Source organism: Dermacentor albipictus, chromosome 1 (assembly GCF_038994185.2).
Source record: "Dermacentor albipictus isolate Rhodes 1998 colony chromosome 1, USDA_Dalb.pri_finalv2, whole genome shotgun sequence".
Taxonomy (NCBI): domain Eukaryota; kingdom Metazoa; phylum Arthropoda; class Arachnida; order Ixodida; family Ixodidae; genus Dermacentor; species Dermacentor albipictus.
In genome coordinates, this window is record NC_091821.1 from 185,163,186 (window position 1) to 185,179,208 (window position 16,023).

The following is a 16,023-nucleotide window of genomic DNA, read 5'->3' on the forward strand; positions in this document are numbered from 1 at the left end:
AGAAGTCCCTTGATGTCACTTGTCGTGCAAGTAAAAAAATTATGCAGATCCAATGCACATGTTAAAACATCTGAAGCGAAGCTTTCGTGAAGCGGTTAATGAACTACAGTTAAACCTCAAGATAACGAAGTCAGTAAAATCGGCAATTTGCTTTGTTATATCAAAATTTCGTTGTATTGAATTCGAACTTTTATGCAAATAAGTACAGTCACCGATCGGTTTCTCTTACACGGAAAGGGGCCGCAGGAATTTGCAAATTATCGGGCAATCGAAAAAAGCAACTTTGAACAAGAAAACAATTTTGATAAATTTGAGAGTTGGCGACGAATGATACAGTTTTATTGCACATACGTTGACAATATCTTCACATTGGTGGTACAAATTAAGTAAAGCCAGCCACGCTTTCGCGTGCACTTCGCCCCAGCGGCTGATAGTGTCGCTCTCACTGGAACAACGCTATCAGGAAAAGCGCTGGCAGCTGGGAAGGAATGCTTCGTCTGCCTCTCACTCCAATCGGTCCTCGAAACTCAAGATTACGCAACCTCATATGTGCTCAGCCGTGCTTACAGCCGTGGGCTGCCATGGCCGAGACACGCACCAGCTTACACCCACCCATTCGCGCGCACTTGATCACATTACCGCAAGCTCGCTCCCCTCGCTGTTTTCCTTTGCTCACACGGGAAGGCGTCACTCGTGAAGCCACCATCTTTTTTGTCTCATCCTCGCACACCTTCATTTGCACCTAAGGCACACAGTGCACAAGGCTTGGACATTATACGGAACATGATGCAGCTCCACTTTGGCAGTCGCTCTGTTAGCGCAAGCCCACGATTTGAGAAGTGCGTTTCCAAGCAGCCACTTGTAATTCAATCAATTGACTATCTGCGTCTCTGGAAGTTTCCATTTATTGTCTCGGTATTCCTTTGCGGCAGCAGTGAAATTTCGTTATGTTGAAATCACATACAAATACACTTCGTTATATTGAGGTTCTAAAATCATGGTGTTCTATGGACAACAGGTTATGAAAAGTCAAATACTTTGTTATATCATGAATTTTGTTATACTGAAGTTTGTTATATCGAGGCTTAAAGGGAAGCTGAAAGGTTTTCCAGAAAAAATGAGTGAACATGTGTACATAATGGTTTTCAACCCTCCGAATTCGAATATCGTATCGAAATTGAGCGAAAGAAAGCGCAAATATATTTTATTTCGACGAAAAGTGCAGCAGCGGACACGCCCAGCTCGCGCGTCTCGTTTCCGCCTGTGGTTGGTCGGGCGACCCGTGACGTCAACTTTAGCGACCGACCGCTGCCGCTCCACATGAAGCGCGGTGCCAGGTAGTTTGGTGCCGTAATGGAAAATTAAGAGGTAATAGAAAATTTAGAGAGACTGCGTTTTTCTGAAGAGTTCGGCGTTGCTCCCTACATGTACGAGCCGACTGCAAAGAGCCGGCCTCTCGAAGAAGCAAACGATGCTGGTGCGAGCAGTGCTTTCGACGAGAACGAAAGCGAAGTCTTGGGATCTCCTCGTGTTGGAAATGCTCTTTGGTGAGTATGTTTTTTGCAAAGCGATCTAGTGATCTCGCCGATCTTTCGCCGATCTAGTGAGCTCGTTTCCGGTCAAACAACTGCAGTGTTGTGTTCCTGCATGCCTCCTCGTGGAACGTAAGCGGGGATGCGATCGTCGGCATTTGTGCGCTGTCCAAAGCTGTCGGCAACCTACAAAGACGGTTCAAACGCGTGAAAAGCTTCCCGGTTCATGCAGTACGTGTAGTGACCTTCATCTGTGCGCCATCCGCACACTACTCGTAACCGAAGTCGTAAAGGCGGCGAATTCCGTCGGCTACGTGAGACGGTCGGTTTCTCGCTGTGCGCGAGAGACGGGGGGAGCGTAGCGTCCTGGCGTGCGCCGGCTTTCCAGCACATGCAAACTCTGCATTTGCACTGCGTTATGCTATAGCTGCATGCAGGCTGTTTTACAACACACGTGCAAATAGAAAATTCGCGGCGCTTTGCGACGAAACCTGCGTCGAGGGCGGGAAATAAACATGCACCTTCCGTTCAGCGTGCTAACATGAAGGAGCTCGCAGTAAATCAAAATCCAGGTTTGGGCGAGTTCGTGTATTCATAAGGCCTTCCAACACCAGTTATCATCAGTCAGTCCGCACTCGTGCCGTCTTTGTTTTCGTTGCTCCGATCTTTTCGCGCTGCGTTTAGAAAGCCTGCTAGTGGAAATTCTGGTGATAATCGTCGTCACGGAAGTGGTTGGAGCACAGCAGTGTTGTTCTTGAGGGCTTGAAATTCTTTCGCTTTACAGCAGCCTCCCACTTCCTTAAAAGCTTCTTGTCTTGTGGGAAGCAATGGAAGACAACATCGTCGCGGCCGCTGGTGTTCGTGCAACCGTAGGCTGCACAGAAAGAAGGCATGATCGGCCCACCACATCAGTTGATGCTGCGCACGTTGACCACCACTCTACATACACACAGACGCACCAACAAAGAAATGCAGGGTCGATCGAAGCAGATTACGACGGCACGCACGCAGAAACAAGCACGGTCAGGCACGGTCGGGCAGGCTGCGAAGGAGCAAAACACTAAAATTGACGTCACAACACCGCGGTTACCGGTCTCCGCTCGCATCGTCAGCGTCAGCAGCAGCGCGCGGCATTCGACGGGGGGCGGAGCTACAGCGCAATTTCAACCGACGATTACGTCGCTCCTATTTGAAAAAAAAAACCAAAATTTGACCTACATGGTTTATAAGGTTCCCGCATCCGTATATGAGCGTCTTATTGAATTCGACAGACTCTTCAGCTTCCCTTTAACTGTACTATAAGTTTGCCCATTTCATTGCTGTGTCATTGGAATGAAGGAAACTAGTGCGCACATGTGCTCTTGCACAGTCGTGCCTAGCAATGTGACAAACCTTATACAGTCTAATCTCATTAATTCGAACACGCTTAATTCGAAATTCCGGTTTATAACTGATGCTGTGGTCCCGTCAAAGTTATGTGTATTCCAACGAGTGAAAATGCCTGGTACTTCGAACACACAAGCATGTCCAACGGTTGATTCAAACATACTGCGCCTCAACAATGTTCTCAGCAATGCGCCAAATCACGTGGCGGTGCCTCCGACCAGCATTGCTCTGACCCCGCCATAGAGGAAAAGCTTAGGAGAGACCCCTCAATGCTGCATGCGAAGAAAAAAAAACTGTTGCGGAAATTTCACCCTCTCTCAAATGGCAAGGTCATCATTTCTGCGTCGCACCGTAATGCCCCAGCCACACCAGTGGCGAAACGCGCACCGCGGGAGGGATCAGTCCTAAGCTGATTTTTCACAGATCATGGCGGCGGCACGCAAGCCATGAGCGGAGGAGACCAATAAGTGGGAAACTGGGGTCATGCGGACACACCCAACCGCTCTATTAGTACTCACGCCTGGCTCAGCCGGGCCACTTGTTTCGCACTATGATCTGCTCACGTCAGCTCTCGCTCGCAATTGTTTTGGTTGGCTTAATTTGGTCTTGTTCGCGCTTGTTTTTTAAAAATGACGAGTGTAAACCAAGACGTTCCAATGAAAAGTTTCTTGGAGACAGTGCGCCATATTCGATTCTGTGTGACAAGACAGACTCTGAATACAAGGACACGAAGGCAACACCCAGTACCTCATTCTACTCGTTTTTTTTTTATGCGATTCTCCTTTTTTTTTTTTGAGCAACACCTGTCCCATCGGCCCAGTGCCAGCTTGCTCCTTGAAGTTTCGTTTTCTACCGTTACCGGGAAGCAAGCGTTGGCCGGCGTGGGCAGTTTCATGGTCCTCATTCGCTGTGTGCTTGCGTGCCACAATATTTCACGACTTGCACCGTTCGTGCATTGTGCTATGGTGCCCGAATACTTCACAAGTCCTTCTTTTAATTAGAACAAATTTTTGGGCCCCTTGAAGTTCTAATTATCAAGATTCAACTGCATTGGCTTATATTTGTTCTTCTTACTTATTTTAAATGCACTGGCAGCTTCTTTGACCAATTCCACATTGTGGGTATGCGCCATAGTATGGAAATTATAATCGTCATCAAGACACAGCAATCATCTCAAAGAGCAAGTTGGCATTGGCATGACATGTACCGCTTGCTTCTTGGCCAACCCCCTGTACGTATGTGCCACTTTATGAAAATCATAATCATCATCAACACACGAGGATCATCTCAAAGAGCGAGTTGGCATTGGCACAACATATAATGCCCACTTCTTGGCCAATCCTCTGTTGTGGATATATGCCATAGTATGGAAACCATCTTTATCATCACCAGGCGGACAGGCTTCTCAGCAGATCCCCCGGTTCTGGTTATGTGCCATAGTATGGAGATCATAATCATCATTGGCATGCGGCGATAATTTCAAAGAGCTAGTTGGCGTTGGCATGAGTTAAGTACAGTTAAACCTCGATATAATGAAGTAGGTAAAATTGGCAATTTGCTTTGTTATAGAGAAATTTCATTGTATTGAAATTCTACCTTTTACCTAAAGAAGTACAGTTGCTGACTGATTCTTCTTACACGAAAAGAAACCACAGAATTTTTCGAATTATCAGGCAATTGAAAAAAGCAAATTTGAGTCAGAAAAACATTCATTTTGCTGAATTTGAGAGTCGGTGGCAAATGATATGGTTTCATGCCATGTCGATGATATCTTCACATAGGCGGTACGAATTAAGTGAAGCCAGCCACGCTCTCGCGTGCACTCCGCACCTGCGGCTGATAGCGTTGCCCGCACTGGAACAACGCTATCATGAAAAGCACCGGCAGCAAGGAGCAAATGCTTGGTCTGCCTCTCGCTGCAATGGGTCACTGAAACTCTAGATTGTGCAACCTTCAATACTAAACGCTTGGGAAGACAGCTTACATGATGCCATGCCGTCTCGCCAGGCCCACTCTTTGCACACACGGCAGATTACCTTTAAAGGTGTGCAGCTGCAAATGCTCCCAGTCGCACTTACAGCCATGCACAGCAACGGCAGAGACACGCACCAACTTACCCCGCCCTCGAGCGCGCTTGATCGCTTACTACGAGCTCGCTCCCCTGCCCCTCTTTCCCTATGCTTACGCGGGCAGGCGGCATTTGTGGGAGACGCCATCATCTTTTTTTTTTCTCACCCTTGCACACTTGCACCTGAAGCACAAAGTGTGCAGGGTGCGACAGGACCTTATCGCACTTGGACTTTATACGGAATATGATGCGGCTTCACTTTGCCGGTCACTCTTGTAGTGATTGCATGATTTGAGAGGTGCGTCTGCAAGCAACGGCTTGTAATTCCATCATTTGACCATCTGCGTCCGTGGAAGTTTCCATTTATTGTCTTGGCATTCCTCTACGGCGGCAGTGAAATTTCATTACATTGAAATCGCATACAAACACACTTCGTTATATTGAGGTTCTAAATACATGGTGTTTGGACCACAAGCGTTAGTGTGGCAAGGTTTTTAGAGCTTTTATCATTTTATTTGAGGTCTACCTTTGTTCAATTTGACAATAACATTTACCTGCAAAAGCAGGGTGTTTGCATAGGCTCTTGCATAGCGCCCAATTTAAGTGACCTGTTTTTAGCTCGTTGTGACAAAGCTTTTGCTGTGCGGTTGGGTGATTTGGGCGTTTTGAAGGTTTTTAGATATGTAGATGATTTTTTGGTATTTTTAGATAGATCACTACTTGTTCCGGCTGCCAGTTCTCAGGTAGACTGCCGTTTTGACTGTTCAAACCATGCTGTTAGCTGTATTCTTGCCTCTTTCAATTAGTATTATAGGCAACTTACGTTCACTACTGAATTTCCAGCGCAGGGCAATATCAGGTTTTTAGACTTGCGTTTGCATTTCAAAGCCGAACACGTGTGTTGGGTATATGAGCCCAGAGCTAACAAGCCGCCCTTGAGGTACAGTTCTGCACACTCTAAACTCGTAAAAAGAAGCATCGTACGTTCTTTCCTGTCATGCGCTCTATCTAAGTCATGTGCTCACTTGCTAGATGAAGGCCTTAGTAAGCAGTTGGCACGTCTGGAAGCAGCGAACTATCCGAGACATATCATTATCTCGGTTGCTGAAGGCCTGCATCGTCAAAAGAAACTAACTTCACGCATGAGCGATGAGCAGAGAGTGGACTACGTAAGAGAAAGGAAAGAAGAAAGGGAAAAACGTAAAGTGGCGGTAATTCCCTACTTTCATAAGGTTTCCCACAACCTAAAGAAGGTAGGGCAACGTTCTGGTGTAAACGTTGTGTTTACAGCACCTAACAAACTCTTGAGGTTGAGTGTGATGAGCTGTCCCATGAGGAAACCAAAGCCTGGTTGCGCTACCGTGCACAAAGATCCTTTTGTTGCATGCACTCGTAATGTTGTGTATAAGATCCCACTCTCGTGTGGGAAGTACTATGTGGGCCAGACGGGCCGATGTTTAAACGTGCGTCTGGCGGAGCATAGCAACGAAGTGGAGAGCATTGCAATAGATGGGCATCTGGCTGCCCATTGCAGAAAATGTGACGCGAAGGCTCCATGCATCCCGCTATTCGAACGAACCGTTGTTGTCTATCGCCACAGGAATAAGATTACGAGGGAAATTGTGGAAGCAGCTGAGATAGCCAGAGCAGGTGAAGAGTGCGTTAGCACGCCGTCTATATTTTTATCAAGGAAAGAGCTTGAATTTTGGGCATAGTAGTCACATGACTGTCTTTTCCTCCTTCCCTTCAGTCTGTTCTATTGTAGTGGCGTCCCAGTGAGTATATATATACTCACCAGCTGCAATAAATCAATTGTTGAAAGTTAGCGCTCGTCCTGTGTTCTGCTTGTCCCTGTGTAATTTTTTGCGCTATGTATCCCAGTCCGAATGCATCCCTCCAACACGCCCAAACTTCTTCTCTGCTAACATGGTGTTCTATGGATAACAGGTGACGAAAAGTTAGATACTTCGTTATATTGAGAATTGTGTTATATTGAAGTTCATTATATTGAGGTTTAACTGTATACGTGCGACTGTGGCCTAATGGTTAGAGTATCAGGCTGTTGCACTGGGAGGCCGAGGTTGAAATCCTGCTGCCCGATGCACTTCATCTTTCTTTCTTTTTTAAGAGTGAGAATTCTACTCAGCGAGAAATCGACCGACCGACTGACCCGACCCGACACAGGCAAAACAATGGGATGGTAGGCAAAGAATGTGTAGCTTTAAAAATCACAACACTAGTACGCAGTAACTAATTAACAAAATTCATTTGATTTGGCAAGTTAAATTGCATGACCAAAGTTGGACAGGACTGTAAGGAAATTTGGCATGTTAAATCGCATGACCAAACTTGGACAGGACTGCAAGGAAAACACCACCAAATGAAGAATGCCAAAGAAGATAAAGTCTGAATCCTTCTCACATACCCTTGACATTAAATTATCCTGTCTGAAAAATTTGTGCAGCATCAGATACACAGATGCATTGGTGTACACTGATAAGGAAAGGTAAAGGTAACAGACCAAACGTTCATTCACACAATAAAAATGGTGGGTCAGCTAGCACACGACAAATAATTTATATGCAGTGGCAACATTCAACTGCTCCAGAAATCTGCTGCCTTGTAACCTTTTATTCTGCTCTACCACAAAACCAGAGTGATATGGCAGCCACTGCTGAACTGATGCATATGCTCAAGGTACAAATAGCAAATAGCAAATGCTTGTCATGGCCACACTAACCTGGCAATGCAAGTCCTGGGAATCTCAAGAAAACGTTCATGACAGTCCACAGGGACACGGAATGGCTGGGGTGTGGTTGGCACAGTGTTGTATGCGGTGCCACTTGCACGCACCTCGATGGCATCCAAGGCTGATATGGACGCTTGCTGCTGTGCTGTCAACACCATTGAGTACTGCAGCACCACCTCAAAAGTCACCTGGCCAGATGGCACATTGGGGTCACCCTGCAGGATACAACCCCTTACGAAAATCAGTCATGCCTGAGTGCGGTTCTTGCAGAGAGTACAAGTACGAACAGAGAGTACAAGTACGAACAGCACATAAACATGTTTTTAATGGTTGTCAGCTCCTTATGCTAGGCAAGGTGTAAGTTTGGCCTGATCAGTACAATGCAACCAAAACCATGAAAAATACTATCACATGAACGGTGCATCACTGTTCAATATTGTCACGTAGTGATGGTCAAGAAAGCAGCAAAACTGTGAATGGCGAAACTAGTGTTTTATTGGGCGAATCTGTGCCCTCAAAACAGGCTACACTCAAAGCACAACGATAGCAGGGAACACAGTCGGCGATCGGCGAAAATCTCATCAGCGGGTGAAGCGCAGCGGCTTTTATACATCAGTCATCGAAGGTTTCAGAGTAATCGCTGGTGCCCAGGTGTCTTCCAGAAAGTTCTACACTACTCACGTTGCGCATACATGCAATCAGATTACACAAGGTCATCGCTAACATTCCAGAAACTTCCAATACATGCAGGCGTGTCCTGCGCTGAGCGATAACATTTGTTAGAAAATTCGGTCACCTGGTAAACAAGTACACGTGTTATTATGGTAGATAGTGCAGATGATGAGACGAGAGATAAACAGGACAAATGTTCTCTGTCCCATGTGCCATCATCTGCATTATCCATTCTGTTGAACACAGCCAACAAGCCCAACTAGCACACACAATGGCACCACTGCTTCATGCGTCCCCTTAAGGTGGGACCACACATACGCTTGCCGACGAATGCAAGCTTGCACCTGCCATGCCTTGCGAGGAATGGCAGTTCACATCTACAAGAGACTCGCGACAGCATGCGGTAACTCAGCTTTCATAGACGCCTTGGTAAACACCACTTTGTACCTTATTATTGACAGTGTTTCAAAATGCTTCAATATCTATAAACGTAATTGTTATATGTTTAGAGCTGTTAGATCAGCACAAAAAGAAAAGAAAAAGCACTTCCTCTCACGATATATATCTGCATCGCTGAGCGTTGATTGTACCATGCCGTAGCTGCGTAGCCAGGTGCTTGGGTGCGAGCTTTTGCACGTCCGCAAGCATACGTGTAGTCTGGGCTTTATTTCTGTTTCACTTCTTCCATGCTATGAATCTCAAGTCTCCTTACGTTACTCCCTTAACCCTGTTGCCTAATCAGTCGGCGATTTCCGCCAAAGTTATGAGACGATGGTCCCAAATAGAACAGTCAACATAGGTTTGAATGGTGTAAAGAATGCATCAATCCATTGCTGTTAACAGTTCCGAGTTATGCACTTCCCAACCGTAGGCTTTGAAGCAGCTGAGCAATTTGTAGGCATCAATAAAGAATAGTTGGCCTCATATATAACAGTTGGACACCTTTAAAGATACAGAAGAACCACACTGATACGATCCCATTATGATCGATTTCCCGCCACCAACGTTTATGATTGAGAACACAAAAGATGACCCAATACAGATATGCTTATTTTTTATCAGTTCCTACTTTCCCGGAAAACGCAATCTTTCGGCACCAACGTTCAGCAGACTGCCACACTGCGATCTTATTATATGTTTTCTGGCCGCTATATCCCATGTATTTAATCAAAGGTGCAAGGTGTGAGCGATCCAGAATAGTAGCAGCCCCCAGCAGCATCTTCCCCAAAATATTCGCCCAAGCATCTCACGTGAAACTGCTGGTGCTCACAAGTTTGTTATTCTGGTACAGTCAAACCCACTTATAACAATATTCAAGTGCCAAGAAAATTGCATTGATATAACAGATAATTGCTATAACAGGTTTGCATGAAAAAAGGGGGGGGGTGGCAGAACTGTCATGCGAAAACCATAATGGCAGTGAGGCCAGTGCCCCTCCCCACCATGTTCCTCCACCCGGCTGCTGATTATGTTGATTTGTTTAAGGGGGTATGGTAGGGTGCATGAACTATCTTGGTTTCAGCTTTATATCTCAACAACTGTTCCATATATTAGCGTGAAAACCTGCATGCTCAATAGCAATAGTGTTGGCCTTAATTGGTGTAATTTTTTACTGCAGGCCTTTTTTATTTTTTGCGTATTTGAGAACCAAACTTTAAGCTATGATGTAAAATAAAATGTACCTTTCCTCAGAAACAAAAAACAGCATGACCGTCAAATTTCGCACAATAATTCTGTATGATGGTGGGTTTAACCGGAACCTTTAAAAAATGCTTTGCTACATTTACGTCAAGGAAAAAAAAATATTGCCGTCACACGTCTCGTACCGTGGAGAGTTTCTCTAATATTCTTTTCTTTTTTTTTAGTTATACCTGAGTGATTTTTTCACACATTTAGGTTCAGATTACTTGCAAGGGATGTGCATATATTCTGGGAAAATTTCAGCGTAATGGGCTGTATAGTTTTCCAGAAAAGGTACATCAAGTTCCGAAAATTTTGAAAAAAGTGATTTTGAGAAAAACGCATTTATATGTTTGCACCTTCACTACAACCGTTCAACATGCACCAGCAGAGTACAGAAACTTTCTGGCTTTTTTTGGTGTCTTCCCCAAAGCCTTTCTTCATGTTTACGTTTACGTAAACATGAAGTAAACATAATTACGTAAACACTGAAAAAATGACGGAAAACAACATGTAAACAAACCCTCGCGTCTGTCACGTTTAAATACCAGGGGGCGCGCTTTTTGGCACCATTTTCAAATGGCTTAGAGCGCTTTTACGCGCTCGCCACTGCACTGTTTTGCTCCCCACAGTGTGTATTATTTTTATTGATGAAATCAAAAAATCAGTTTTTTGGTCGATTTGCCCTACTATACCCCCTTAACTGTTTAACTCTGCTTCCTGCACACTCCAATCGCGTATAAGAAGCCGCGGCTGTCAGCATTAAAAAATGTCACTGCTATAACTGCAAAGTGGGGTCACGGGCGGCAAGTGACGTGTGAGCTCCGCTGAGGCATCACTTTGGTGGTCTCAAAAGGGGCCTTTTAAAAAATGCGAGAAGGTTGCCATGGCAGCCTCTCAGTTTGAGAAATCCAGAAGAAAAGCCAGGCGAGATTGCCACAAGCATCTCACTCATACATCTCACTGGCTTGCACGAGCAAACCCCGTGACCATCAGCTCTGGTTGCTTTACGCGAAGCTTGCCGACATGCTTCTCCAAAGCATAAAGGTGATCCACATAGTGCAATGGAAGGTCCCTCATGAAAACGAAGCCATGGAGGGACTGAACCATCTGCAGGGCCTCTTGTGAGATCAACCTTGAGGCAGCCTGCCCTACCGCATTATTGCTGCCGTCGCCGCTCTCCGATGTAAGCATGTTCGCGACGATCGCCTCATCGGTTAGAAGCAGTTGTTTCCAAATCTTTTCACCAGCAACATCGTGCAATGCCGATGAACAGCGGGCAGATTAGCCATCTTCCATTTCGGCGGCGAGTCAAACGAGGCTGAGAAACAACATGGCCAGGAACGACATCGACGCAACCAACAAAAACCAGCACGAGTGGCATTTAATCCATTGGCAGAACTGTGCAGCATGAGGGTCAGTGAGCAATCTCTGAGCAGTGCTCAGCACTCTCAGTGAAGTTGGCACCCCCCATTCATGTTTCGGAGGGTGGGGCGGCGTAGTGTTATGGGTGCAGCCCATTCGTGTTCGCAGGAGTTGAAGGGCGACAGGAGAGAGGCACGCGAGCTGGTGATGCGGAGAAGGCTGGAAAACGTTGCGTGGTGGCAGCAGCAGCTCGAATTTCTTTTTTTTCTTTTTTTTTCTTTTTTTTCAAGAATTTCACATTCCATTATTTTTCGGCATGGACACCTAGTAGCCAGACTTCATCACTATAACCAATAATGTGGCATTGGGGCATTGTAGTCAGCAGGTTATTTCCCCATAGAAAACATACAGAAGTTGACGGTACAGCAGCTTCTCATTGTTATAACCGATATATTGTTAAAACCGTGTATCATTATAAGTGGGTTCGACTGTACCAGCAAACCTCCTACTGGGCCGTTGTAAACCACATTCACGACCATCGCCACCAACCCTATTGTGACAAGCATCTCCATTGATATGTTTCACAGCACATGGGCAGTAGTGCCATTGGAAGCGTACTGCATGTTTTTAATAGTCGACAAGCCAAACATGCTGCGCCGCCGTTTCCTGCTGCAGGAAGCGCAAAGGGAGTGTCACGTATTGCTTTGGCAGTATAGTACGCACGGTATTCTGGTGTTGCCCACCAGCTCGATTTCATTTATATTTCCCATCGCAGTCTTAAGACACTGCCACTGCGCAATAGGAAGACACACACCGCACCCAGGCCATACTTGAGGAGCGTAAACGTAAGCTTGCCAAAGCCGTAAAAACTACAATGCGCGTCTAGGGTAGCTTGAGCTCCCCAACCTCAGCGTCTCGTGCTGCAACAATTCGCACAACGCTTCGCTTTACGTTGATGTCAACTACAGCTAAGTATCAATTTTTTTTGGTAACTTCCGATCGTACGTTTTTTCAGTTAGTTTTTTTTTTTTAAACCATCTTTTTTTAAAACGGTTGAATGAGGTCCTACTGTACAGGTACAACCGTAGTGAAAAATCCATCAGTCACCCACTCAACATGCGATCATAGCCGATTTCCAAGGTGCATCTGACTCGAGCCTTTGCAGTCCTTGCACTGGCGTACAGAGACAACACAGAACTGGCAGAAATACGGATGGACTTAGTAGCACGTAAGCGGAAGTGCATGCAGCGATGAATCGACCACTTCTTCCTGCCATAGGGATGTTAAAACGTAAATAAAATAATCTGTTTTTTTTTGGGGGGGGGGGGGGATACATTCATTTTTTCAGACAATCTACAGTTCGGACTAATTTACGTTCCCTGTGGAGTCTGAATTATCGGTCATCAACTGTATAGGGTTCTCTTATCGCACCTCCAATTTATAGCATCGATGCTCTATAACGTGACTTCTGTGATTGTGAAATCTGCAATTTTATAGCATTGAGAATGAGACAGGAAACTCGCTACTTGTACTGTACTCAGCTTTGGTCATACATTGAGTAAAGTGTATATTTTCGAAAAAGCTGCATATTTGATGTCATCGCAAAGAAAGCTTATATCTGACAGTGCTTAACAGAGTGTGTACAAGAGTTATGATATCACAGATTCTAATTTCAATGTAGTAGAGTATTTTCATTCCCTCGTGTTCTGGGAATGCTAGGACATGGAACGGTGTAAGCAAAATAACAGGAGAAACACTAGGTAATCAAATGCTTTCACTGCAGCCAGAGGTAAATGATACAAAGAAGTTAGTAGCAATCAAGCAGTCCAGCTTCAGAATCGTGAAACTTTTTAAGTTTACTTTGCTGTTACCTCAGACGTATGGCATACATTCCAAGCGCGGCATAAACTTCTCCAAATACTCCTATGCTGCAGCGATGTTATTGGCTGTTTCAGCTGGTAAACAACCATTTGCTACTATTTGAGCAACCTAGATAGTCCATGAAGAATATTGTAAGCAAAAATTAAGGCCAAAGTTGTATGCTTAACATACACTATCAAGTGCAACATGTGTGCCTTAATTTTAATATACACTGCGCACTTAGAATAGTTTGATAGGGGCTAACAAGGTTGGTTCGATAAGGCTCTCAACATTGTCTCTCAAACATGTTTAGCCCACTGAGAGCCAGATCCAACAACCAGCAGCAAATTGGTGAATGGCTGTTTGGCTTAAGAACACAATGTATTCGTATACTGCAGTGAACTCTCGTTAATACGAGCTCAGTTAAGCCAAATTCTTGCAATAACAAACAACATAGGAATGTTTGGTTTTCCATAAACTCAATGAAAAAAAAAATCCACTTGAGATGAAACGCCTCAGACATGCTCTTCAGTTAAGCCGAACATTCAGAGAGACCACCACCGCTGCCGATCCTGGAGGCTAGGGTGCCTCGATGCGCCGCACCCGCGGGTGCACACATCAAGGCACCCTACAGGAGGCCTGCGGCGCACATTGCCTATGGACAGAGGCAAAGACAAGAGGAGGAAACAAAAAAAGACAGTGAAATTTAACTTTGTGAACGCGGGTCACACACAAGCGGACGGATGCTACAGTGCATACGGAGCTATTGGCCTACGGTGCACCTAGACTGTCCGCATCGCAGATCATTTTCAAGACAGGGCTAGTATGGCCGCGCAATACACAGCAGGCGTCAGAGTAGAATGCGCCTTTGCAAACATTCGCTGACGAACTACATTAACAAGCATGGTGTCAGCATGCACAGGCAAACATGAACACTTCACACTCGATGACCACGGACGCTCACTGTCTAAACGCTGGAATGAGCAATCGCAGCAGCAGCAGCGAGTAAAGTGAGCTTTACGCTGTCTATCGCTTCAACGCAAACTGAGAAGCGAGAACACAGTGCATGCAAAGCTACGAGCCATTGGCCCACCTAGACTGTGCCCCCAAAGCACATGGTGTTCAAGGTAAAGTTTGCGCAACAGCGTGCGGCCGAAGTACAACACCCCCCTTCTTCCTCGGTGCCATGAGTGCTACTGAAGACGATGCCCCCCTCCTTCCTTCTTTGCGCACGGGAGATTGAGCTGCCATCATCGGCTCACCATTGCATGCTTTCAGTCGCACACACAGCATACGGCGCGGGAGGACGATGTTATCATGAGATGAACCCTGTACGTCCATATCGCAAATAAAACCTGTAGCAACTGCCAGAGGACATCAACCCAGCAAGCCTCCACCTTCCTCCTCCGCAACGCCTTGCCTCGTTCCTCCTTCCCCACTTCGCTCAATGTCACCTAGACTTCCCTCTAGGTTGCACTGCTTTGCCGCGTGTTCAGTGCGCTCCTTCCTACTTTCGTCAGCTCAGAGCCTGTACCGATGACCTGTGAGGTTGCAGATGCCTGCTTTAACTCCCTAGTGAACTTTTTCCAAGTGACAAGTGACTCATTTTCTATTACATCAATAAAATTACAGAATATATTTCCATCATAAGCTCTACATCATCATTACCAATTTAAAAAAATGGTAGCAAATTTCAAACTTACTTGTATTTTAACTTTTTTCCTCACCACACTTCAATGAATAACATATGTTCCCTCATACAGTTGTGTGCACTAAATTGCTCAAAGCACTTCAATTTAAAGGTCTTGCAGGTTCAAATTTTATGCACAATTTATGCCAACCTCAAAGCAATACAAGGAAAATGCAAAAATGATTGAGCCCAAAGATAATAAAACGACACCAGACAAAAATCTGAGGCTCGGAAATTGTGGTTCTACAAAATGTTTTGAGCTCACAACCATGATACTCCTTAGCATGTCCCCTCCTTCCCCACTATAACTACACCCCCTACACCCCCCCTCCCAAGAGAGAGATTTAAATGTGCAAATGTTACCGAAAGTTTGGAGGCCCGGAGCTTCGTGCAGTTGTCAATGTACTCTAACTGGATCAACTCGAGACCATGTGTGCCGTAGGTGCCCTTGAATACGCCAGGCTGAATGGGTACGCCAGTCAATGGGGCTTGCAACGTAACTCGCTTATACTGAAACGCATAGCTGAAATGCACATAAAGGATAGCATACTGTTAGAAGCTACACACAAGCAAGTGGCCCGTGCTCAATGCAGTACACACTGTGGGCATCACAAAAATGGTCCAATGCATAGGCACAGACAGCAGCAGAACCTTTGCCTCTAGCATGTAGTCCATCATGTTCTTGAGTGCTGCCACCACTGCATGGGAACTATTCCTGGGCCGGTATTTTGTGGCGATGTCTTTTCCGATTCTATGCTTTTTCACGCTTTTCGCGCTTCGCCACTGGTCAGAGCGACGGTCCGCCCACATTATCAACGCGATCAGGCGGCCGTGTGTGGTGGATGATAAGAATGGCATAGAATAAGGCATAAGGCATCGCTAGAAAATAGCGGCCCTGATCACTTCAGTCGGTCTCCTGATTTATCCAGTCATTTGACTTATCCAATACTACAGTGATTCACAATAGCAGCATACAAACTAAAGTCACAGTTACTTACAAGCTTTGGACACAGTGATAAAT

General features: G+C 45.5%; 1 protein-coding gene across 1 annotated transcript in view; it reads right to left on the reverse strand.

Annotated features, from left to right (window-relative positions):
- Positions 1-16,023, reverse strand: part of LOC135921953 (F-box only protein 31-like) — a 77,514-nt gene that overhangs the window by 23,821 nt on the left and 37,670 nt on the right. Inside the window, exons 7-8 of the mRNA XM_065456381.2 lie at positions 15,366-15,525; positions 7,727-7,950 (exon numbers count right to left, since the gene is read on the reverse strand). Coding sequence (XP_065312453.1) covers positions 7,727-7,950; positions 15,366-15,525 — 384 coding nt within the window. The remainder of the gene's footprint in view (positions 1-7,726; positions 7,951-15,365; positions 15,526-16,023) is intronic.